General features: G+C 42.0%; 1 protein-coding gene across 1 annotated transcript in view; it reads right to left on the reverse strand.

Moving 5' to 3' along the window:
• Nucleotides 1-7361: 7361 nt before the first annotated feature.
• Nucleotides 7362-25173, reverse strand: part of acbd6 (acyl-CoA binding domain containing 6) — a 30393-nt gene continuing 12581 nt past the window's right edge. The window contains exons 7-8 of the mRNA XM_075485348.1: nt 10476-10506; nt 7362-8342 (exon numbers count right to left, since the gene is read on the reverse strand). Of these exons, the coding sequence (XP_075341463.1) occupies nt 8188-8342; nt 10476-10506 (186 nt within the window). The 3' untranslated portion in view covers nt 7362-8187. The remainder of the gene's footprint in view (nt 8343-10475; nt 10507-25173) is intronic.

Here is a 25173-nt window from a genome sequence, read left to right on the forward strand (position 1 = left end):
AAACAGTGTAATGTCATATCTTCATGTTGTTGTACTAACAGGCTTGTTCCCTGCAAGGTAGCATCCTGAACTGGTGAGATATACATTTGCTGTCTTACCACTGGTGTAGCTATGGCACTGACCATGTCAAGGTGTACCTTATGCAGCTGCTGCATTGCTAAAACCTCTCATGTTACTTTTGGATTTACTCTCTGTGACTATGGTGTTGGCTGAGTGTGTAAGGAATTAAGATGAAATTACAGCATGGTTTACATCTGTATGAAACCCATTTCTTTGCAGCATTGTGAAGCATTTGTCTGAGAGCAAACCAATGTAACACAAACTTAAGTGTTATCGATTCCTTTGTTTTAGCTATTCTTGTTGCATTATGAAAACAAAAAGCAAACACTTAGCTTGGTTGGAGTTTGCACATTTGAATAAAACGCCACAAATTGAGCTGATTTTTATTTAAGCATTGATTGGCTGGGCTTTGGGCATTAATGGATGAGCTCTAATAGAACTGGCTTACAAAGATAAAGAGCCACACAGACAGTTAGGATAATTTACACGCCACTTACAGCACTAGTATACAAATAAATCTGTAGAAACTCCACCACTGTTGCTTTTGCGAAGATGACAAACACAAGCACAAATGCCATTATCATCGATCGCAAGGCTTTTATTACAAACTTCCTGAAGGAAACAGTTTTCTTCTTCCATCCGAAGAAAAAGGGAATAAATTAACATGCAAAACAGAGAGGATTTGTTTTGCACTGACAGTCAATCTTGCGGCACTGAGAAAGGGCATTTTTCTCCTCAAGTGACTCCATCCAACCCTGGAGTGAACAATGATCTGCAGGATGACTGAGTGAGTCTTAAAGAGGGGCTGGAGTCAAACAGAGGCCTCTCAATGACACCCTGAAGGTTGTGAGCTGTTTTAATATGAAACTGGGACTTTTCCACTAAATAGTCCCCTGAGTTGCAGAGATCAGACAGATGACAGGTAACAAAAAGAGGACAGTTCATAACCCTGAATAAACCATGACAACTACTAGAAGAGATGGTGTTGTATCTGTTGTATTGTATCTAGGCCTTTATTCCCTCTGTGGCTGTCTTGTGGTGTCATGGTATGACAGACACTGCACATGAAGTTACACACTAGTTTGTTGGCTTATTTGAAGTCTGAAAGCTCGAGTCTTTATTATTGGTGGACAGTGGAAACACTTGGTCATCACCAGTGACTTCACATAAAGCTTCAATGCCGAGCCTCTCACACACATACACACACAAACACTATCTTGGACACCAGTGAGGGAATCTGATATTAGTCGGAAGTGTCTCAGCCGCAGAGTGATTTCTGCTTACTGTTGGGTTCCCAGCCTCACTGGCGAGGGTGAGTATGGAGGGATAACAACTTAAAGAAAAGATGGAGGATGGGGTGCAGGGATGTAAAGGATTGCATTAAGCACTGACCAAAGAAAACAGATAATGTGGCTTTTATACAGAAAACAAGAAAGCCGGCATGTGAAAGCATACTTCTTCAGAAAAAAAATTATTATGGACGGTAGTATCCTGGTTTAGTCTTATAATACTTTATTAAATGATTTAATTATATTTGGGACATACCAAGAACACAAAATGCCAATGAATTACTATACTATGATGGTCTGCGGGCAGATGTGTTTTTGGCAGCATGTAAGTTGATAAAAGAAACGTGTTGACAGGCTTGGTATTTGACTTGGTTGTTTTATTTACCATAATAGTGACACAAGACAGAAAACAGATTTTTATTGTGTATCTGGGTGTTAAATGTAGGACATCTATTAGAATAGACGTGTTCATAATACCCCTTTATTGGCCCAGCACATTTGTTTTTCTCATTCAACTATTATGGCTACTTGAAGCTCTTTTTATTTTTCATAAAATAAATGATAAATGTGTAAAATAAGCACAACAATGACATGCGTACAAGCACAATTTGCACTTGTACAGTCCAGATATGTGATTAATGACAGTTGTTGTTCTTCTGCAACAAGCCTTGTTGTTTTTTTCAGCAAGACACTGAGCCCATATCACTCTGGATAAAAACCTGCGTCATTCAACGTTGAATTACTAAATTAATGTAAATGAATAACTCACAGAATCACCAACATTTTGTGTTTTAACTTACAGGGATACTCTGTTTTATTTTTCCATGAGTGGGTTTGTGTGAAGTGCTAATGAGATGTCAGCTTTTCCAAACTGAGAGCGCTCTGACCGCTGTCGACTGCATGGTAAGACACCGACCATTCATCACCTCTTCATACAACCCGCTTCAAAACAAAAAGAAATATCCTTTTAATTCATGTTTTTTTTATCATCATTTACACTTGCTCTCCTGATGAAATGTTTTTATATTTTTTAATCTTGGTGAAGACCTGCTGGGGAAGAAAAAAAAACCCTACAAAGCACTCAAGTAAAGTACCAGTACTTTAAACTGGTCTTAAGTTCACTTTATTACTTTTTACCTCTAAAAAAATGCATAAATATTCAGAAAGGCTGGACATCGCTGGGACAGGGGTGTGCGTGAGTCTGCGGTTTGCAGAGGGAGGGAGCTGCAGTGTCAAAAGGGAAAAGCTCAGAGGAAAATTGAAGCTCCATAATGGAAGCATAATGGGCTTAGTGTCAGAGTCTTGCAGACGAGTTGGGAGGGAAGCACGACTGCCGTCATCCTCTCTTACCTCAAGCCAGAGTAACGGGGGCTTAGGAAACAACGAGGAGACAACACTGAGTCCCAAACATGCTTTAGAGATACACCAACAGCCTAATGGCTAGATGTGGCTGGAATTCATAACAGTGAGATGGTCTCCTCTAGTCTCTTTGTGGGATTGTAGAGCATCACATCCCAGACTTGCACTGAATACTCAAAAGGTTTCCTCTCAACTCATGTAAGGTTCCTCCTCAAAAATTATGAGCTGAAATGCATGAATTCTTTATTGAGGACGATTTCTTTGGCTGGATTTACAAACGTGGAGGATGATACTTTCAGAAAAATAAGTCCTCCTTTTTGTAAAGAAGGTACCGAGGAGACATGAATACAGATAGAGACATTGTGTAGAGAGATTTTGATTCAGCCCAAGTAGATCACACACAACTTGCATGTCAATTTACTACCAGCACTGTAAGCAGCTGTCAAGATGGTAATTGAGTTTGAATCGGTGGCCCTGATGATGACTATCAATCCCTAGTAGACTATCTGTTACAGTCATAGATCTGAGTGACTGACAGGCTTTAAGCAGACATGTTGAGACAGTTATCTAACGCCTTGTGTCAAAGCAGATTTCCAACAAACCACAGGGCAGGGGTGGGGGTTAAGGGTAAGGCTGGAGTGAGGCCGTTAGAGAGTAAAGGATTAAGCTTCGTCTCCACTGTTGTGTACAAAATCTGTACTGGGATCTTCATGAATGTGTAGTTAAGAATCAGGGTCAAGATTTATGTGTGTGAGTGTGTGTGTTTGCGTTTGAGCTGAGCTGAGGCAAACAGAATATGCTGATCAAAGAGGCTTGACGACAACAAGCAGATTTAGACTCTGACCATGTGTTGCTTATTTTTGGAGAACATCCAGATCTCTCCTTTATGACATCATCGTCCTGGGGCACAGCTGCATGTACAGCATGTTGCACACAAGCTGTGTAGATGAGCTCGCTAAAGCATAATTTTAAGCTTTAAAAATTACCATGATTCTCATAGCTTAAATACAGCATGGAGCATGACTCTCCAGCCACTCCCCGATTCAGCCGAGGGGGAATATGAATTTGCTAATGAGCTCCACCCTCATCCCCATCTCCAAGTACCTCCACAATGTCTTCTATATTGTAAAGAACAAACAGCAATTAAATAACGATCAGGACTGCTAGCTCTTAAAGCCTGGTTTATAGTCGGTAACGCAAGACGCAACGCAAGACGCAAGCAGCAACGCAAGCCCTTGCGCGGTTGCAAGCCCCCCCTTGCGTGCTTGCGTGTGTCACCTCAATTTTCTAAACTTCACGCTAGACGCAAGCACAAGCCACTGGCTGTGGTCGAAACCGCCTACTACTTGATCGATCTGACAGTATGCAGAGCGTTTACACACAGTGCACTTCACTCCTGCCCGAGCCGAAATCAGCCGGCCTGAAAAGCTGATTTCCCTTAAGCTATAGGCTAAACTCTGTAAATATATAACTTTAGCAACATTTGAAACATTTTCAGGCGAGAAAGTAGTCGTTTAGACCCCCAAGGTGTTGAAAATCTGACAAAATACCGGCTATTTACAAGAAGAAGAAGAAGCATGAATCTATGGAAGAGAGACTTGCCAAAGAGCTCCTGGCGGTGAATTTGCTTTCATCGTAGTAGGCTTGTCATTGAAAAAACCCGCTACTCCACCTACTGTCCTGGCGGTGAATCGCCACGCAGCACACGCAACCGCCGACAAAGCAAAATGAAGTATAAACGTCTCGAGGCATTAACATACGCGCAAGACGCAAGCGCAAGGGCAGTTAAAACAAGTATAACTCAGCCTTAAGCCTGGTTTATAGTCGGTAACGCAAGACGCAAAGCAAGACGCAAGAAGAAACGCAAGCCCTTGCGCGGTTGCAAGCCCCCCATTGCGAGCTTGCGTGTGTCACCTCAATTTTCTAAACTTCACGCAAGAAAAGACGCAAGCCTACTACTTGAAACGACATAAGGCTGAGTTAAGGCTGAGTTATACTTCTTTTAACTGCCCTTGCACTTTCTTCTTGCGCGTATGTTAATGGCTCGAGACGTTTATACTTCATTTAGCTTTGCCGGCGCTTGCGTGTGCTGCATGGCGATTCACTGCCAGGAGAGTAGGTGGAGTAGCGGGTTTTTTCAATGACAAGCCTACTATGATGAAAGGAAATTCACCGCCAGGACCTCTTCGAGTGATTCATGCTTCTTCTTCTTGTAAATAGCCGGTATTTTGTCAGATTTTCAACACCTTGGGGGTCTAAATGACTACTTTCTCGCCTGAAAATGTTTCAAATGTTGCTAAAGTTATATATTTACAGAGTTTATAGCTTAAGCGAAATCAGCTTTTCAGGCTGGCTGATTTCGGCTCGGACAGGAGTGAAGTGCACTGTGTGTAAACGCTCTGCATGCTGTCTGATCGATGAGTATGTCGTTTTCAAGTAGTAGGCTTGCGTGTTTTCTTGCGTGAAGTTTAGAAAATTGAGGTGACACACGCAAGCTCGCAATGGGGGGCTTGCAACCGCGCAAGGGCTTGCGTTTCTTCTTGCGTCTTGCTTTGCGTCTTGCGTTACCGACTATAAACCAGGCTTTATACTTCTTTTAACTGCCCTTGCGCTTGGGTCTTGCGCGTATGTTAATGGCTCGAGACGTTTATACTTCATTTTGCTTTGCCGGCGCTTGCGTGTGCTGCGTGGCGATTCACCGCCAGGACAGTAGGTGGAGTAGCGGGTTTTTTCAATGACAAGCCTACTATGATGAAAGGAAATTCACCGCCAGGACCTCTTCGAGTGGATTCATGCTTCTATTTCTTGTAAATAGCCGGTATTTTGTCAGATTTTCAAGATCTTGGGGGTCTAAACTACTTTCTCGCCTGAAAATGTTTCAAATGTTGCTAAAGTTATATATTTACAGAGTTTATAGCTTAAGGGAAATCAGCTTTTCAGGCTGGCTGATTTGGGCTCGGACAGGAGTGAAGTGCACTGTGTGTAAACGTTCTGCATACTGTCTGATTGATGAGTATGCCGTTTTCAAGTAGTAGGCTTGCGTCTCTTGCGTGAAGTTTAGAAAATTGAGGTGACACACGCAAGCACGCAAGGGGGGGCTTGCAACCGCGCAAGGGCTTGCGTTTCTTCTTGCGTCTTGCTTTGCGTCTTGCGTTACCGATTATAAACCAGGCTATACTCATCGAATCATGGGCTTTTCAGATTAGATGCAGCAACCGCTGCTCTTAGTTCATTTTCTGCAACACACCAGTACAGCAGCACAGGTCTGTCTGCCCAGGGAAGAGAAAGAAAGTCCGCCTGTGTGACTTCTTGCTCAAGAGGGGGCTGTAACTGAAAACTGACACGGTGTGCAGCTGCATCCCTGGGAAAAACCTGCTTCCCCATAGTGTGCCAGCGGCCCTGCCACAAACCCAGTGGCATGAACTGCGAACAATAGTAGGACAGAGAGAAAACACACTAGAAAAAAGAAACATACCTGGGATATGTACCTGGGGCTCGTACTCTGGGGTCTCAGAGTACGAGCTGGAATAGAAAAGTAGCTTTTTCATAAGTTTAAACTGGACAAAACCCAGTACTTTTTTTCTTAAATAGATGATAAATTACAATATTTGCACCTTTGTCTATTTTTCTTATTTAAAATATACTTTTAAAACTGATTTAAAATATGTTTTGGGTCTTAAGCATGTAGAAAAAACACTTAAGTTTGTCACATCCTTACATGTAAGTGTACCTCAGTATGTCATGTTTTCACCACGTGACATAATTAGTTGGTTGTCATATTGCAGCCATCACTTTGAGATTGAACTTGTGGAAGCTCAAAATGAATGTGGCTGCAACCCTTTTGGTATAGTTTGCATGTTTATTTCCCCGGTGAGATGTGCCAATTCGCCTCTTGTGATTTTAAAATAAATTTCCTCTATTTCATGTGTGACACGGTTGTTTACACAGATTAAGTTTATCTGCAAAGTTATTCACTTTATAAGTTGTGTAACTTATACTGGTACTCCTCCGCTGAGGTTCCAACTGAGCTGAGACATGGACACGGAAACAGTGCTGTGTGCTGATTGGTCTCAAAGAATAATCAATTGTGGACAAAAAAAACTCTATAGAGCAGCACACACAACAACATGTTTCGTTATTCTATGAAGTTGTTTGAAAGTCTGGTACGCTATTTACAGCGAAACCCATGGATATCTCATTTAAGTGCATAAAATGGTATACTGTGTTGATTACTAATGAATACATGAACATGTTTATTGACCGTAACTATAGATTTACAGATTAAATTCAGTTTCTCTGCAGAGCTCCGTCGTTATCTCCCCCGAAAGATATTCAGAAGTAAAAGACTGTTGCAAACTCATTCAGTGCAATAACTTATACTCTGTACTCCTTACTTGGAAGTCGCTTCAGACTAAAGCTTCTGCTAAATAATTGTGAAGTAATAAACACCCACGGTGAAGGGATACTGCATGTAATGCAAAGAGGAGTATTGAAGAGCCGTGCCCAGTTGAAGTGTACAGTACTGCAGCACACCATGTTATGGAAACAACCCTACAGGTAGAGCAAGACTTTCAGTAAAACAGTATGTACACATACAGTGTGAGTTGGTGCTAGGGCTGTTCGTTTTGAAGAGAAAACTAAGTCCACACAGGCTTCACTGAAGACTTTAATAATGATACATATCAAATGATAAAAGCGTTCCTAGGTATGTAACACAACTGAATCCTGAACAAACCGTTACAGAGGACTGACCCAGACTAAAAGGCCTGGCAGATTGTCAGACCCCAGCAGTAGGGGTGGGTGATTTGTAATCTTCTTCTATGCTGATATGATTAGGTATCTTATGAGAAACTTTGTGAATTTCCTGGAATTGTATACCGTTTTAGATATAAGTAAATGGAGATGTCTGCTTTTGTTACCTCTGGTGAGCTTAACACCTGATAAATTCAGATACTTTATCACACTGATAAACAAATCTTCTCACTCAAATATTTGCAATACATAGTCCTGCTCATTGCTTTGGTATAGTGTTGACAGAAGTCTAATTAGACAGGAGATCGTGAAGGAGTGGTTTCCAGAGAGTTGACACATCTTTGATGCCTCTTAGTAAACACAGTATCACCCAACCCTACTGTGGAGATGGTCAATGTACAGTTTTACAAAGACTGAAAATACATGCAGTGCCCTTAATCTCATGTGTCTTATCAAATGGGATGAATCCTGTTCACAACAGTAGCTTAGAGGAGCTAAACTGATAAATTCAAACTGACCTCAAGAACTTAGAAGTAAATGCAAACAAAACTTCTGCAGTCCTGGTCTACAAACTGCAGGGGGCTTAACAAAGTCTCTCCAGGAATGAACAAGGGATGATGGAAAGGCGAATGAGAGAGAATGAGTTGAGCAGGGGGGGGAGGGGGCAAGGACGTGGGAAAAGATGTTGAAAAGATGGGGAAACGGGGTGGTGGTTTGTAAGGACGATCTAGCCTTTTGGAGCAGTGTACTGACGCAGAAGCGAGGAGATGGCACCGGACTCAGTGACCTCCTCTGGAAGAGAGCCCTCCATGTCTTTGATGAATGGGTCAGCGCCGGCATTGAGAAGGAGCTCTACGATGTCGGCAAACTCACACGCTGATGCTAAGAAGAGAAAGAAGTAGAACGGTGGCGTAAAAGAGGCATAACATAATCTGAAGAGAAAAAGCCTACATTTGTGCTGTGTTCATTGTGATGACTGTAAGGATTAGCGGTGTCTGTCATTCATTTCTCCACTTTGGTACAAACCAAAATATCTTGTCTATATGATGCCTTGCCATGCAGAAAAGGTACTCTGAGGGTAATTCTGGTGATTCGTCAACTATCCAGTGAAATCAGCGTCAACCGTGCCCTCGCTTGCGCCACAGGCTTCTCTGGCTTCTTTTCTTACAGACAACTTCTTTTTCTACTGAATTAAAGCCATCAGCAATGATTGCCCACACTGCCACCCTCTGGTGACACTACACTGCCTAGTAGCAATTATTTTATTTACTTTTTGCGGCTTTTCAAATTATTGATTTGAATGGCGTCACTATTAAATCTAAAATCTAGAGAATATTAAATAATGTGAATTCGCATAAACCCCTCAAATATAATTTTGAACCTTTTAGAAATCAGTGAATGGGCTATTTAATTGATAATTACCTAGTTTTGGCTATGATATTGAATGAGGTAAATGTTGGTGTGTAGAAAAATTATGCTTCACCGCATCTCATTTCAGGCTGTAATAATGATGTGTACCAGGTTTGAGTGAATTTTCCTCATTCCTCTCTTTTACATGCTGTGGTTTCATAAAGTATATACAGTTCTGTAGTTAATGAAAAGCCCATCTGCAGGGCCAGCACTGACACCAATCTGGACCTGAACTACCCTCTAACACTTCATTTCTGCCCCACTGGCAATTTGTGCCCCACTAAAAGGGTCTTGTCTCCGTCTTTCTCTCTGTGCAGAGTGCTGCAGGAGGGGGAGGGGGGCTGCTTGCACTTTCTTAACCCAGTTAGTGGGTCCCTTCATTCCCGAAGCACCTCTTGCCCCCTCTGGCACCTCACCCCCTCCTCATCTCCTCTCTTCCTCTCTTGTTGTGAGTGCTCTTCTCGGTCGGTGTCAATCGCTCGCTCCTTCTAAAAAGCCGACTTTGTGCTGCGCCATGTTCGCTGATGTCAGCAGCTGCACTGATTGACAGCCAGGCCTTTTAACCTACAGCCCAGAGGTGGCTGGCTGCTGGGAGTGCGGGCGCATGAGATGTGATGATACATCGGAATGCATGAGAGTGCGTAAGCAAATGTGTGTGCACACTTGAGTCGTGCATATGAATGGTAAGGGGTGTGTGAGGTGTAAAAAGCCACAGGAAACACAGATCTTTCAGCCAAATTAGACTAACAAAGCCTGGCAGTTTCTTTTTTTCAGCCATGCTTTCAGATCTCGTTTCTCTAAACTGTATTTTATCTAGCCGGTTTGTGTGTGCACGTGGCGGGTGTCTCGCCAGGGCCTTGAGCTGTAAAAAGTGGCTGGCCCTCAGGGGAGCAGTAGAGGAGGAGAACAATTTATGGCGAGCAGTAAACCCACAATTAATCACTTGCCAGCTACTGTGGCCCTGTGCAAAGAGAGGTAGGAATGAATTTTCATTCTCTGCTATTTGTCTCTTTGAGTTCATCGCTTATGTTTATTAGTCATCTTTTTATGCCCCATCCTCGGGGGTTCCTCTGGTGAGTGCATATGTGTGTGTTAGTGTGTTTGCAGCTGTCCGTTGGGTGACGCAACATGACCACCCCAACGCCACCAAGCTGAGGGACAGATGGCGTAGTCACACACACACATTCACTCAGAGGACACAAGAACCGCCCCTCAGGGACATGTGTGTTGGGGCATGAGAGGGTCAGGGGAGTCTAAGGACCACTGCTGATTTCCTCTGGGAGGTCTTGCGATTATTACACGCGCACACAACCAGAGAGGCACATGCACTTGTACATACCAAAGGACATGCACATATGAGCCGAGAGGGTGAAACAGAAAGAGACTTCAGAGACTTGGTGAAAACTCCTGAGAATAAAGATGAGGAATGGAGAAAGTTCCAGGAAATGGAGGGAAAAAATGATCGGTTTGGAGCAAATGCAGGCAAAGAGCGGGTGTGTACAGAAAACAAGCTGCTGTATGTAAAGGGAGTGTGCATGGAGGCAACATAATGATGCAAGTGTACAATTTCTGAAGTACTGAGATGAAATTGAGAGGTCTTCTTACCATAATGTAGTGCTGTCTGTCCTTCATTATCCTGTAAAAGGCAAAACAAGTGTTCATCTCAGCAAAGCTGCGACCGAGGAGGAATAAAATATACCAGAGAGAGCAAATTCAAAGAATGATATCTGATATGCTGTATATAATGCAAACATTCGGTCTGTAAAAAGTTGCAAATGACTTTAGCTCAAACTTCCCAGGAGGAAACTTGTACCTGCTAGAATACAAATTAACCTCTAGCTGAATAAAGGCAAGAGATATTGAATTAAGAAACATGTGGCCTGCAAACACATGTTTGCAGTCAACAACAATAATGCATCACACTGCTTTTATACGATTCCGTTTCCCTACTTGGCTCCTCACTGGTTCCTATTGAAGAAACTACTGTATATTGAGAGTTGATATTGTCGTAAACATGGTAATAATATGTCACCCTGCTACAGCGTAGCTTCCTGTTGTGTTTGAGTTCTGCATGTTCTGGGCAACAGTGTACTCCTCGGTTCCACTGACCTAAACTATCAGTCTTTTGGGCAGAAGGGGCTTAGTGGGTGGAGTGGACATCGCTCAACTGGAAGCGTGGTGGTTTGATCACCAGCACCTCCACATGTTGCTGTGTCCTTGGGCAAAACACTGAACACGACACTGCTCCCCGATATGCTCGATTACAGAGGAAAATATAAAATAAGAAGAACTGTGTTAGTGTGAGTGAATGGGTGGATGAGAAACACACTGTAAAGCACTTTTTTAACCTAAACAAGGTTGAAAAGCAGCATATAAATGCAGACCATTTGCCATTTGGACACACAGATAAAACTTGTGTGAAAATAAGAAAAGAGTCCCATGAGGCTATGTGACCCTGATACAAAAGCTCATGGACGATAGAGGGGAGACCCAGTGTCAGGCGGTGACCAGAAAATCTAAAGAGGTCTCTCGCATGCATGAGTGCGTCTGTATGTGTCCTTACAACAGTACAAATGATACTTGGGGTCAGAGGATCAATGGCAGAGATATAACTCTTGTAAGAAGTGTTAGACTGGGGACAAGGTTGGGGAAATATGTGTGTGTGTGTGTGTGTGTGTGTGTGTGTGTGTGTGTGTGTGTGTGCGTGCAGGTATAATAAGACAGAATATATGACAGGCATCATCAACAGCAGATTTAGTTCTTAATCACCACTCTAGGCTGCCTTTGCACCTCATAACAATGATAAATGGATCAAATTGTTGCCTCTGGTCAGAGAAAAGGAGCACTCGTTGATCAGAGTACATTGGTTTCAAATGGTCAGAGACAGATTAAAAGCCAAGAGGTGCCATGACATTTCCTTCTATTCTGTAAAAAGTCACTGCAGTGGTAATACTACAAATTCCTAATACCACTAAGGTAAAATTATTCATTAATATTTCAACCTTTGCCCTTCCCAAAAGCAGACCCTCATAAGCACATTTCAGTTTTGGTTATTTTCCCCAAAGTCGTTTCCTCAACTCTCCTCCAATACTCTTCTTCTTTTGACTTCTCTTACTTCTAATCCCACCTCCCTCGCTACTGCTCTTGCATTATCTCATCTACCATCTTTGGGCTTTTTTTTTTTTTTTTTAATTCAACTCAGGGTTTTTTTGCACCTTCAAATCCAACAGCCACCTTTCTCCCTCTTTGCCTCTCTGTCTCCATCTCTTTCCTCCTCAATTCCTCATTTCCTTTCCTTCTCTTTCCCGTCTGCTTTCCCTGGCTGGGCCCAGTGCAGAGTGATCCTATTGTTGTGCTTTTCTGTCTCTCAGGGGCAGCACTTCAGAGACCTACTGATTGGATTAGAGCTTTCTATTCCCTCTGGATGGATGGCAGGGCACAGATGCAAATCACCACCAGCATGGAAAGCGGTGCAGTGGTCAACCCAAGACAACAATGCTGTCTGTCTGCGAGTCAAATCGCAACCTGTGATGTTCTCAGGGTATTGTGACAAGCCTCTCACAGTTCTGAGTGTAGAGACGGGCAAAACGGTAGTAGAAAATGTCAAGTTGACACATTAAACTTAGAACCTGGTAATTTTCTGCAAACATAAAATTAGGTGACATACTGGGATGATGACAGACGCTTCAAGTTGCAGGCAAGTGGAAGACCTTGATGTACATAAATACATACAGTTATAATTAAAGTGTGAGGGGATTAAGCTTTAATCTATAGTCAGTGCTAATCTGCAGTTTGTTGTTCAACAAGCATACGTGTGGGCACACACACAGACACACAACACATGGATGCAAGAATGCGCGACTGACGGTACACAAAGCAAAACCTAGACTTTATAACATAAATCATTAGGTATAATAAAAACAATAATAAATCTATGTTTGAGAGGGTCTACAGTACATGTTGAGCGTGCTGGTGCATGTGTGCGTCAAACATGCTCCTTGCATGTTCACGTGAGGGGTCAGCGGCCTGTCCTCTCAGCGCTCCTTAATGTCCCTGGATCCAGGACGGAGGCTTGATGGAATCACAGGAAATTGGATTGTCTTCCATTTGCTTTGGAAGCAGCCAGGAAGAGACACCCCCTCTCCATCCCTCTGCCTCCCCCCGTACCTGCAGTCCCCCCCCCTCTCCGGTGCCCCCGTTCCCATCCCATTATGGAGGCATGTTGTACCAACCCTCCACTTTTACATGTCATCCAAAGTTTCCTCTTGCGGTGCAGAAATGCCGGCTGGATGTCAGCATAGTGCTCAATAAAGCAGCTGCTTGCACAATACCAGCAGGAGAGATCCAACCCAGTGTAGTAGTGTATCACCCTAATGGGGTGGAGCAATATGCTTAGGAGCAGCATGGATAGGGATTGATCTATCAGTACAATTGCAGTTTTGCTGAATTTAAGTCACACCAATCTATCATTTCTACCATACAAATGATGTGAAGCAAGATGGATGAAAGAGAAAGAGAGTGAATTAATGGTATATAGGAGACATGGCATGCAGTCTTATTTCTTAACAGATCAAAAATGATAATGCTTTTCCAAAAGTGGTCCAAAGAAAGAGGAGTCAGAGACCAAATCATTTCGAGGATACATTTTTGTGCACTCGGGTGTATCACAAAGTAAAAAATCCCTGGGAGCATTTTCCTGTAAGATTATCGGAAAAATACAAGTGCAGGATTGTCAAAACAACTAAATGTCAGACTCAGGCCTGCTGGGAACAGATAGAAAACCTGTCTGCAGCTCTGTTTATCAGCAAAAGGGCACACTAAAGGACAACCAAAGATGCACTCATTTCCATAAAGTGGCTAAACCTATTCTATTCATCATTTCTGAATTCACACATCAAGGAAAACAGGGCAACCTCAGCTAAACTTTACCTCAGGACTAAGAGGAGTGATCACAAACATATCAGAGACAGAAACTTAGCTGGAGTACACAGAGGTGTCGATCTCTCTGTGAAATTAGGTTTTTAGTCTGCCCGAGTTTCATTGTGTTTGTGCCAGTGTGACCAGAGGGAAGATTGTGATTCAAGGTTAAAGTTCTGCCACATCAACACATATGCACATATCCACAAAAAAAAGAGAAACATTTTTGTTGTTCTTCTGGGTTTTTTTCTGCACATTGTGCACATTATTCTTATTTGTGTTAATAGCAAATAATAGCAATGATGCAAACCCCCCCCCCCCCCAAACATTTAATGCCACAAGTATTCATTCTAAGAAAGCAGAAATATCTTTGGCACAGACTTGTCAGAAAATTAAAGCACTGCTTAAAATGCAGAAATTTATCATCAATAAATCATTACCTCAGCCGTTTAAGGAAATTAATATAATTACAGCTGAGATGAGATGAGGCAGTCCTACAGGCTAGTTGCAGAAGAGGGTTTCATGTGTTTTTTTCCTTCTTATTGTTTAAAGTAAAGCTTGAAGTTGCTTTTGTAGTAAGGTTTATCTGAAAAAAAACTAATATATATATATCTATCTATATACTTATATATATACATATACACATACACCTTGGGTTTCTCTGTGGTAACTACTGTGGCTGAATGCTAAAGAAAATACAGAAATGTACTTGACTGCAGTTCCTCTTAGAGCCACTACAAAACTTGTCCTATTGCGCCCCCCCCCCCCCCCTCCCTCCAATCTCTCTTCTCTCGCCTAATTCTTCTGCGTCTCAGTAAACTTTCTCTGGGCTTTTTCTTCCTTTCCCGCCTCCTCCTTTTCTCTCCATGCTGTCCTTGACAGCAACATTAAACAAGTGGGGATAAATGAACAAGCAATTATGATTTATGATCAATGCATGCAGCAGCTGCTGACTTTTATAATGACAGTGGTTGGGGGAGGGAGATGGAGAGAGGATGAAGATGTGTGTGCGTGGGGGAGAGTGCGTGTGTCTGTCTCCAGGGTGTGTGGGAGAGATGAGGGGTGAATCGATAGGCAACGGGGATCATTGGTATGCAGATTCCAGCAGATAGAGTTCTGAAAAGCAGGTGCCATTAATCAGAAAGAGCACTGATAGGATGGAGGAGATGGTGATCCTCACTCAGTAGTTCACAAGTATAACCGGAGCGGCTGCTATGGCGCCAAAAAGCATGAACCAAACTTCTCGCGCAACTTAAAAGTAGCACAAATCTCACACATTTTACAGAGTTTTTGCTTCCTGTTTTAGGGGGCAAACATCTGATGTAGGTGCAACAGGAAGCATTTACAGCGCTTTACACTTCAATGCCAAAGATATACAAAATATGCCCGAATAAACTTGAAAATTCTCTGTGTGGTGTTTTTAATGAACTCAAGTTTGCGATATAGCTAATCTTAGATCGAATGCAAAGTGCATGTAAGATTTTCCCCAATCATTCATGTTTGTATTTTGTGCCTCGGCCCATTTGACTCTAGTTGAGCACACACATGCAGTGATTCGAACCCTAGCTGCATTATCTGGGTGCGATGCCAGTTTTGAGAAAGCTCCATTTCATACAAATCAGAGGTCAGAGGTTAAATGTTCTGAAAATTATTGAAAGGAATGTAAAGATATCAAAGAACTGATCCAGCAAAGCTCGCAGAATTACCACAAAAACTGTCATATGGATATTTACACACCCTCATTGTGTTTGCACATATGCATTTGGGAATAAGATGTTAGACCGATATGTTCTTGCACGTGATTTTACCTTTTGTTTGCCATGTACCCCCGCCCCTTTAAATGGATCTGCAGACTGGGGCCAGTCTTAATTAAATCTGGGTCTCCTCTCTGAGCAGGGAAAGGTAACCTTGCCACTCAGTGTGTGAGCACTGCCACCCATGGTCAAATTAGCCCATCACCAAACTCTCTGCCCTTCACATCTCCAGGATGTCCTTCAGGCACCTGGGATTTCCCCCTTCCCCCTCTCATCCACATTGCCAGCATCACAGTTGAGGGGGGAAAACCCTGAAAAATCTGGTGGGTTTTATGGGTATTTACTGTTGCCGTTGCCTGTAAGCACAATACAGCAAACTTCAACCTGAAACATCCCTTTCAGCTTTAAGATAAAAGGGAACAACCACATCCAAGGCTTTGTTTAATTTCAGAGTAAAAATCCTTAATGTCGGTTTTTCTCTTCTTCTTTCCGTCATTCCAGACTAAGGGAACATACATTATGTTTACCGTCTTGTTTCTTCATGCACATCTTTCTACCCGGCACACTCTCCCCTCCCCATGTCACTGGGCTTGCTTACTCCCATGGGACACCTTAGCCTCCATTAAAGCCATCAAAGGAGGAGGATAGGGTTGGGGCTCAGAATTAACATCACCAGAGGCCCCGTCTGTCCTCCTGCGGCTCATCGATGATGTTTAAAAAGAAATATATGAAATAAATAAATACATAAAAGAGTGTAATATGAAAATCAATGGCCAGGCAGTGGGGGATGTGGCTGAGGCATTTGGAGTGAGGGACTCATAAAGCTGAGTAGTGCAGGAGACTGATGGAAGGCAAAACACTTACTTTGTTTATTCTCTCTCCTCACCCTCATCCCCTCCCCTTGCTGTCTGAATTCCGCTCTCACTCTCTCACTCTCTTCTCCCCCCACCCTGTCTGAAACAGTCGAGGACAGCTTTAATGCTCCTGACAATTTATGTGGACGGTTAAGAACGATGGAAATCAAATAGTTGAGTGTAGGCAAGGCCCAGTGAGTGGCCAATAAGAAAGAAACAACAGCTGATGATGGCAAAGAGGACTGTTACCTGCTAGAATGGCTCTTTAGGCTGCACTATTACTGTCAAGTTGCTGGCTCTTTTCTGAGTGCTCATATTATAGATTCATAACTGTATCTGTCTGATAAGCCCTTTTAACACAGCATGGTAACAGCTTTCATTTCATCAAGTCCGGCTAATGTGCAGCAAGTACTAAATATGAATCCCATAAGAGCAGCTTACGGTGTTACTTATAAAATGTCTAGAGCTGTGTGAGGTGGCTATAGGATCTTTTATGTGTGAGTGATCCTCCACAGAAGTGTGCTCTGATTCCTGTGTGCTTGGAGAGACCTATTTGTCTTAATCTTCCACAAGTGTTCGCCCAACAAAAATCCGTCAGAGAACAAGGTGTGTAAAAGTCTGCAAGGTTGTACATAATCCAGGGCAACTTCTAAGCAATTAAAGGCCTCTCTCACATTGAACATCAAGAGAAACTGAGCAACAACAGCGTGCATTGAAGGACTGGACGAAGAAAGCCTCTGCTCCTCAAAAAAGATCATTATAACCCGTCTGCAGTTTGCTAAAGATCAAGTGGACAAACCTGAAGAATGTTGGAAAAAGTTTTTGGGGATGAAACCAAAACAAAACGTTTTTCTTCAACTGTAAAAAGAAATGAGCAGAAACAGCGTAGGAGCCACATCCCATTGTGCTTTGGGTGTGCTTTTGATGCGTTTTGGTACTTACCATTACTGATGTAACAATGAATTCTAAATTCCACTCGATAAATTCTAAAGGAACATTTCAGGACATCCCCTAAACAAAGACAATTACCCCAAGTAGACAAAGTTCTGACAAAGAATAGTGAAAGATGTGTCAAAGAATTCATGTTGTTTCCCCATCTCCCTTTCTCCAGGTCTCCCTCCATATGTAAATTAATATGTGCATGCCCCCCTTCAGGATTGTGGCCTGCACTTGCTTCACTGCCCTGCGGCTTCCTCGTCCCACCTACCAGCATGTCGGATTGGACCGATGGCTCAGTCCTGGACGCCAATCAAGCCGCAGCAATTACCTGCACCCGTCGTTATGAAAAAAACATTACAGCAACTCAGGCTAATAAGGCGGCTGTGAATTAATGTGTGACTCCTTCGGTGCTTCTTAAAGGCAAAGACGGATTATAGGATGGTCTTAAATCTAGTCCTTTGGCCTGTCAAAATGCCCACAATCCTTTGCACAGGTCCAAGACTTTGCGGAGAGAAGTTGGATTGATGTCAGTGCAATATGCATTTAAATGCACATCGTCAGCGCATTGTTTTAAATATATTTGCAGTCACCATAAAGTGTTTAGCATTGCAATGTCTTCAGTCACAGTACAGCTAAGTTTAAATTACCAACATAAATGGCTTCACACAACGATTAGCAAAGGCTGTTGTAGTTCTCTGATTTACTGTTTTGTTCATATTAAATATGATGTTGTGTCTTTTAAATGTTTTTTTAAATGCCTTTTTCCCTTCATATCGATTACGTGCTAATATCATAGTGGAATCCCAGTATAAAATCCCAGTATATAATATAACAATCATGCTTACTTACTTCCAATGTAAACAAGGCCAATTGCATGGTAAAGAGGATCAATTTAATGGCAGAATGTGAAACAAATCAACCTTGCATCAACGTATACGTTGTCATATTCCTCAACCTTACTGGTGTCCATCTTACATCTTTGTTTACTCCGCTCTGTTTTTGCCAGCCTCTTATTTTGTTCCCCATTTTTCTTCTTCTGAATTTTCAGTAGACTTTAACTGCTTATGTCCCCACCTTGTTGCCTTTTCTTTCTTAATGACCCTTTACATTTAAGAAGATAGGCTGCACAATTACCCACACACAAACACACATGCACACACACAATTATGACAAATCTTGCTGGATATTTGTTATGACTGGGCTGACTGAGCCATTAGTTATAGGAGGCAGTGCTGGGAAAGGGGAGGGATACAAACGTGTAATAATGCTCCTACCATAGAATTTCAATCAGCCACCGTATGTGTGTGTGTGTGTGTTTGCCACTTTGATCACACAACTAGTTGACACCATAGTAGAGGACACAGATGAGAGGATTCAGTGTTCTTTGTTTGTGCCAAAGGAAACTGAGCTTTTCTCCAAAAAGCTCCTCTGCAGTAGAACAGAACGAGATGCATTTCTTGCCCAGCGTTGAGTGTAAATAACATTGACAAAGATTTCCTGTTTATGAAAAGTGTGCATGAACAGATGTATACGATTTGTTCGGTTTGATTTAAAGGACATATTTGTGTGTGTGAAACACTTTCTTTGGGGGGGGGGGGAAGCTTTGTACACCTCTGTAAAAGCAGTTTGATTTTTCATTCATCGGATGTTATCATAAACCTAAATTTTTAAACTGGTAAGAAAATTTATTTTTTCTTACAGAAATTCAACAACAATTTATCTAACAACTGTTGATTATAATATGAAACTAATTCAAAATATTGTTTTGGTATATGTTCTCTCCGGGTACTCCGGCTTCCTCCCAATGCATGTTATAGGTTAATTAGTGTCTCTAAAATTGGCCTTAGAAGTGAGTGTGAGCGTGTGTGGTTGTTTGTCTCGTTTGTCTCTGTGTGGCCCTGTGATGGACTGGCGACCTGTCCAGGGTGTACCCCGCCTCTCGCTCGATGACCGCTGGGATAGGCTCCAGCCCCCCCTCGACCCGACCGACGGATTCAGCGGGTATAGAAAATGGATGGATGGATGGATTTGGTATATATGAAGTTGTTGGTCTGTATACATTTTAATATTTCAGTTTAAAATGTACTTAATCTTGATTTTAGTATGAATAGATTATCTCGTGCTTTCCATGGCCTGAGGCATTAAATGTACTTGCTGTACTGGGAGCCAAATTTTTCAGCTGAAACTTACTTTCCTTTCTGTTTTATTGGGTTTAGGGCGATATCACTACGTGGTCAGGCTTAGGCAAGTATAAAAACTTGGGTTCAAAGTAACCAATTGAACATTTTTGTCAATTCATCATTTTTACAGTTTGCAAGGTGATGAATAATTAAGTTGAGGTCTCAGATTCAGTAAAGCTTTACAGCTTCACCGTGTAAAGGAGCTAAGCGTCTCCATGTTTTCTGGATTATCTGTAGTATAAAAATGATGTATTATCACTTTAACCATCACTATAGGCTTTGTTTATGCATGTTTTAATATTTTTATGCAGAAGGTAATCGTTTGTCCAGTAGTCTTGAACTCCAACTTTTTCACTAACACATCCCAGTGAGTGAAAGGCACAGATGTCTGTGCAGGATCCAAGTGAAGACTGTGTGTACAAAACTTGTTGTGTGCTTACGCCACCAATTGTAGGCCACCCAGTCAGATATTTATTACTATTGATCTAGTTGGTCCTGGCTGGAGACTTTTGTTCAGCCGGCTTGAGGCTCTGACCTCAATTAAGTTATGAATTTCTATCTGATAGACAGGGAGTGCTTGGGGCCTGCTGTGGTCGCGCTACCATGCTGGATTAATTAGAATTAGCGGTGCTGCGAGTCGCCCTCCCCGCCTCATGGATCATGTTGTTTTAATACAAAGTAGAGGCGGAGGGAGGGAGGGAGGGAGGGAGGGAGGGAGGGAGGGAGGGATGGAATGAGGGGGACACTGGGACACGGGGGGAAGGGATAGTGATGGGGAGAGGGAAAAGAGACAGACAGACGTAGAAACAAAAAATGTTTAAATGAGTAAAGTGAAGGCATGTGATACGCTGCCGTGTGCTTAAAACCGGCAATGCCTTTCTCTCTCATCATCTCCCCTAACGTCAGACCTACATGTTTCCTTCCTTCCTGGCATTGTGCTCATGTTTGGTTAACCTGCATCTCACCTGTCTCCCCTCTTTGTCGACCTAATCCTCACTCTGCCACATAGCCTCTCAGTAATCGCAGACTAAAGTCAGACAATGTGAGAGTCTCCTCCGGACCATTCCTGTTCTTTGTTATAGTCGGAACCCCTCCGCACCAAAGCCATACCTTTCTGACTTCACTTCCCATGAAAGGGTAAATCCACTCTGTAAATGAATGTTGCCATAGCAACCTGATAGCTTGCTGGTAAGGTCAGAAGAGGATTTGGGACTTTCACCTGAAAAACAAAAAGTTGTGCGTGGGAGGTGAGTGTTAGCTGTGGGTTTGGGGATAAAACACCAGGACATAGAAGACCACAGGGGGAGTAAACACACAAATACACACGTAATACACAGGCAGTCGAATGAAAATATTGGTTCTTCAGTCTCGAATTACATAAAAAAATGTTAGAACTTCAAATACCAAAAATTCCTCAGAGTTCGACTACGTGCACCGAAAACATCCCAAATTCTTCATTATATTCTCTTTGCCATCGTTTGTTTTGGTTGATGAGCAACTAAAAGAAATCAATTTTAAAATAATCACATCAGACTTTTTTCAAGAGTAGGACAGTGTAGTCTTATCAGACCAGCCTCTTGAGTAAAATGCCGGCACTGCATGTGTCAGCAAACAGTGGATATGGGTCACGTAAAGTTTTCTGAATGTAAAGAGACCCTGTGTCACTCTAATCAACTCCACACTGTCAGGAACATGCAGGGTTGGACAAAGCTGTGTTGTAAGATGAATCACTGCTGTTTCCTAACCCCATCCGAGTTGTTTTATTGACTCAACCTTACCAACAAAAATGTGAGCAGGATTAAAGAGAGAGAGAGAGAGAGAGAGAGAGAGAGAGAGAAAGAAAAAACAAACAAACATGGATGGTCTCACAAAGGACACTGACAAGAAATACAACGTCCAGGGTAAAAAAAATAAAAAAAGGTCTAATAAGGGATAAAGATCTCCTTAATAAATTGTGGTAACTCCCCAAAGACCGGCCATCTTTATCAAGACTTAATACAGTGCGACTTAGTAAAGATATATTTAAAAAATAAACCAAATCTATCTCCAGCTGATTCTTGGTGAATAACGTTTTTAATTTGATCAGATCAATGTGCTTAAATCAATGAGATTTCAACAATAGTATCGCCAAAACTGCCAGTGTTCTTATTCGTTCCAGTCTGACCGAAGATTCATTTTGAAACAAGAATCCTTTATTTACCATACAGAGAACAAGCTCACGAAAAAGGAAATTTGAATATTAACTGCACACACTTAATTGGCATAAGAAATTTTTGCAGTACGACTGAGAGTAAGAGATCAGCCACTGAATGTGGGACTGCTGTGTGAAGAGCAAAATACTTATTCTAAGCCGTTTTTAACTAAATAAACCAAAGGTAAACTACACAAAAATCTGACCAAGAATTTGAGCTTAGATGATCTGAATGTATTTCAGTCATAATCTTAAAAGGTTATTGCAATTTAATGTCCTGGAAACTACTCTAGTTCTTCTTATCATAAAACATAATTAAGCAAAAATTCACTAAACACCAGTTGATAATAGTGATAAACTTATTCCGGCTTGGATCGGTTTTCACAGCTGGTATGATGGAATGTCCGTAAGTTAAACCTATTCCTCATTAATGTGTTTAAATATACTCTACCACAAAGAATAAGTGCTGTACTTAAATTTTAATTTCCATTATCATTCAAAATGAGGTTTCATTGTCATCCTTTCCACCGTTGGCGCTGCCTGCCCCACTTCTGCTGGGAGTATTAGCTGAGGGAAAACTGACATGGTGGTGAGGAGGCGAAGGTTTAATGTACCGTACCAACGTCAGGGTCTGAGCTACAGTTGGCAGGTGGCAGATCTGTGATCTGCGTATTCAAACACTCGCAGCTACCTATTGTGGTCCCTTGATCCTGGATTAACTATCAAACGAGCCCTTAATGCAGGTTACCAGGGTTTGAGAACAATTCGCCAAAACAATCAGTTGATTAATTTCCAACGATTTTTCTCCTCTGCCAAGCAAAATAATAGTACTTTTTGTTTTAACTCTAAAGTGCCCCTCCCCTTTTTAATCAACAAATTAAGCATAAATCATGTTTGATCTTTATTTACTGGTTGCTCGGCAGTTGGTGGAGGTCAAGGGAGATTATGGGTAGCTCTAATAGACTGAAAACAACCCAAACATTCCTCTGTTCCTCTCATGACCACAACCTCACGTTCTCTGTGTTTCACGTCAAAGCGCTCTGGGCAAAAGGACAGAAGCATAAAACCTTCCATTCCATTTTCTATCTTTCCCAGTATCAATAAATACTCTACTTTTCCCCCTGACTTCACTCTTCTGCTATGTGTCTCGCCTCACCTTAAAGGGTGTCCATGCAAGTTCTAATGAGAAGGATATTGTTTTGTAAGCTTTACATAGTGAGATAATTTGGCATTGCAACAGAGTGGTATGATTTAGCTGACTGTATTTTTCCTCTCAGCCCCCTCTTTACCACATCATAAATCTGCTCCCAGTAACTCTGATTCAGAGGTCCAGTTTCAGTAATATTCAGTCTCCACAGCAGATTTCCTCTGACACCTGAGACACTGGCTGGTGGGAAGACCTCGATGGCCTGAATGAATGAATTTAGCTAATACCTGTGTACCCACTGGCTGCTAATCCTGCTTTGTAAACACACGTCGAAATTTTTCACCCTTCACATCCACAAAAGGGACAATTTAAAAATAGAATGGGATCGTTCACATCCATGGGTCATTTATTATTGCCTTTGTGACTTTTTTTTTGCTCCATTACAAATGGTGCAGGAAAAGGAAAGAAATGTGTGGTGGTATGAGGTTAAGCAGACACGGACAAAAGGGTTGCAGGAAAATTCAGCCGTTTAACATCACTACCTGGGCAAAGATCTATATTTCTTGCTTTGACTGTTGAAAACTCTTAGCACTTAGAGATATTAATCTATATTCTAATGATGGATACATGACTGCAAATGCGCTACATCTTGGGGAAAAAAGGACAAAAGCCTCCATCTATACATCAGTCCCCCACTGCTGTCATTATCTTGATACGGCTGTAAATCATCAGTAAATTGTTTCGTAGTTATCCCACTGTTAAATCCAACCCCTCCCCGCAAGCATTCAAAACAAAAGGGCCACACATGACCACAAAAGAGAAAGTCATTTGTGAAATGTCCTGATTATGTGGGTTGTGCAACGTAAAACAATTTGCCTGATTACTTCCAATTGATTTGTCCTCACAGTTAAAACCTCAGTGAGAAGCCCAGAGAGCTGCACTGTGCCGTGCTGCTGGTCAGGGAAGAGGAGTAATTTCTCCGATGTGCAGCTGAGCCAGCTTACCGCCAAAGCTAAAGCCTGCTGGTTGCTGCTAAACCTTGGGGAGCCTAAACACAAGGCTACCTACAAGCTAACTCCCTGAGGGATTTGCGAGGGACAAAGTGAATTAAAGGTGACCTTCTGAAAGGGATGGAGAATATGGAAAGACAGAGGGGAAGGGCGATGGGGTGCTGGAGATATAACTGTTGGCCCACAGTTTACCTGAGCATATTTTTAGATCTATGCTTAAGCAGTCATAAGGCTCCCATCACCTTTCCATTATCCCTATGCAAATACAGCCCACAGCCCATTTTCCAGAAAAGTTGGGAAAGGTTCTACAGTGTCCTCGCTGACCAACTTAATTGTATTAAAAAAAAAAAAATATATATATATATATATATATATATATATATATGTAAAGAATCAAAATAAAATGCAAACGACACACTCAAAACAAGTTGGGAGAGAGACAAAGAAAAACAGAGAAAGTTTTACACAATAATAAAGTAACACTGGTCTAGAAGATTCTACAATCAGCTGATTAAGTGGTGACAGGCGAGTGTCTGGACTGAGTATAATAACAGAGACAACCAATGACTCAGTCTTCTCAAGCAAAGTCGGGTTGTAACTCACCACTTTGTGCCAAACTCTGTTAGAGAATCATCAATACGTTCCAAAAAAGAGATTCTTCAAAGCAAGACTGCAAAGAACTTTGGTCTCTCAACATTTGCAGAGCATACAATAGTGAAAAGATTCAGGGAGTCAGGAGGAATCTCAGCACATAAAGGCCAAGGACAGAAACCACTAGTGGAGAAGCATGACCTTCAAGCATTGCATGAGAAACCGTCAAGCCATCAGGATCAATATAGCCTCATAGATTCAGGAATACTTTGGAAAACTATGTTCATTAAACGGAGTCCATCCGCTGCATCCAGAAATGTAACCTAAAACTGAATTAGACAAGAAGTGAAGTCATATGTCAACTTTGAGACGAGCTTGTGTTCAGAGAACTCGGCACTGTTTCCACACAGACGGAAAAAAATAACAGTGGACATGTTTTCCGTTGTCAGTGAGTTCATGAGTTCACATCTGGTTCTACATGTCAAAGAAGAGAAGGACCATCCAGTGAGGGGTGATAAAGCCAGCATCTGTGATGGTATGTGGGTGCATCAGTGCCTCTATTTATGTGAACATACCATCGATTAAAAGGAGCATATTGGTATTTTGCAAAGACACAGGCTACTATCAAAGCTGTTATTTCAGCAGATCAAAGCTGGACTTCATTCTGCACGACTTACAGCAGCATGTTTTCATACACACAGAGTGTGTGTGCTTGACTTG

Source organism: Odontesthes bonariensis, chromosome 15 (genome assembly GCF_027942865.1).
Source record: "Odontesthes bonariensis isolate fOdoBon6 chromosome 15, fOdoBon6.hap1, whole genome shotgun sequence".
NCBI lineage: Eukaryota > Metazoa > Chordata > Actinopteri > Atheriniformes > Atherinopsidae > Odontesthes > Odontesthes bonariensis.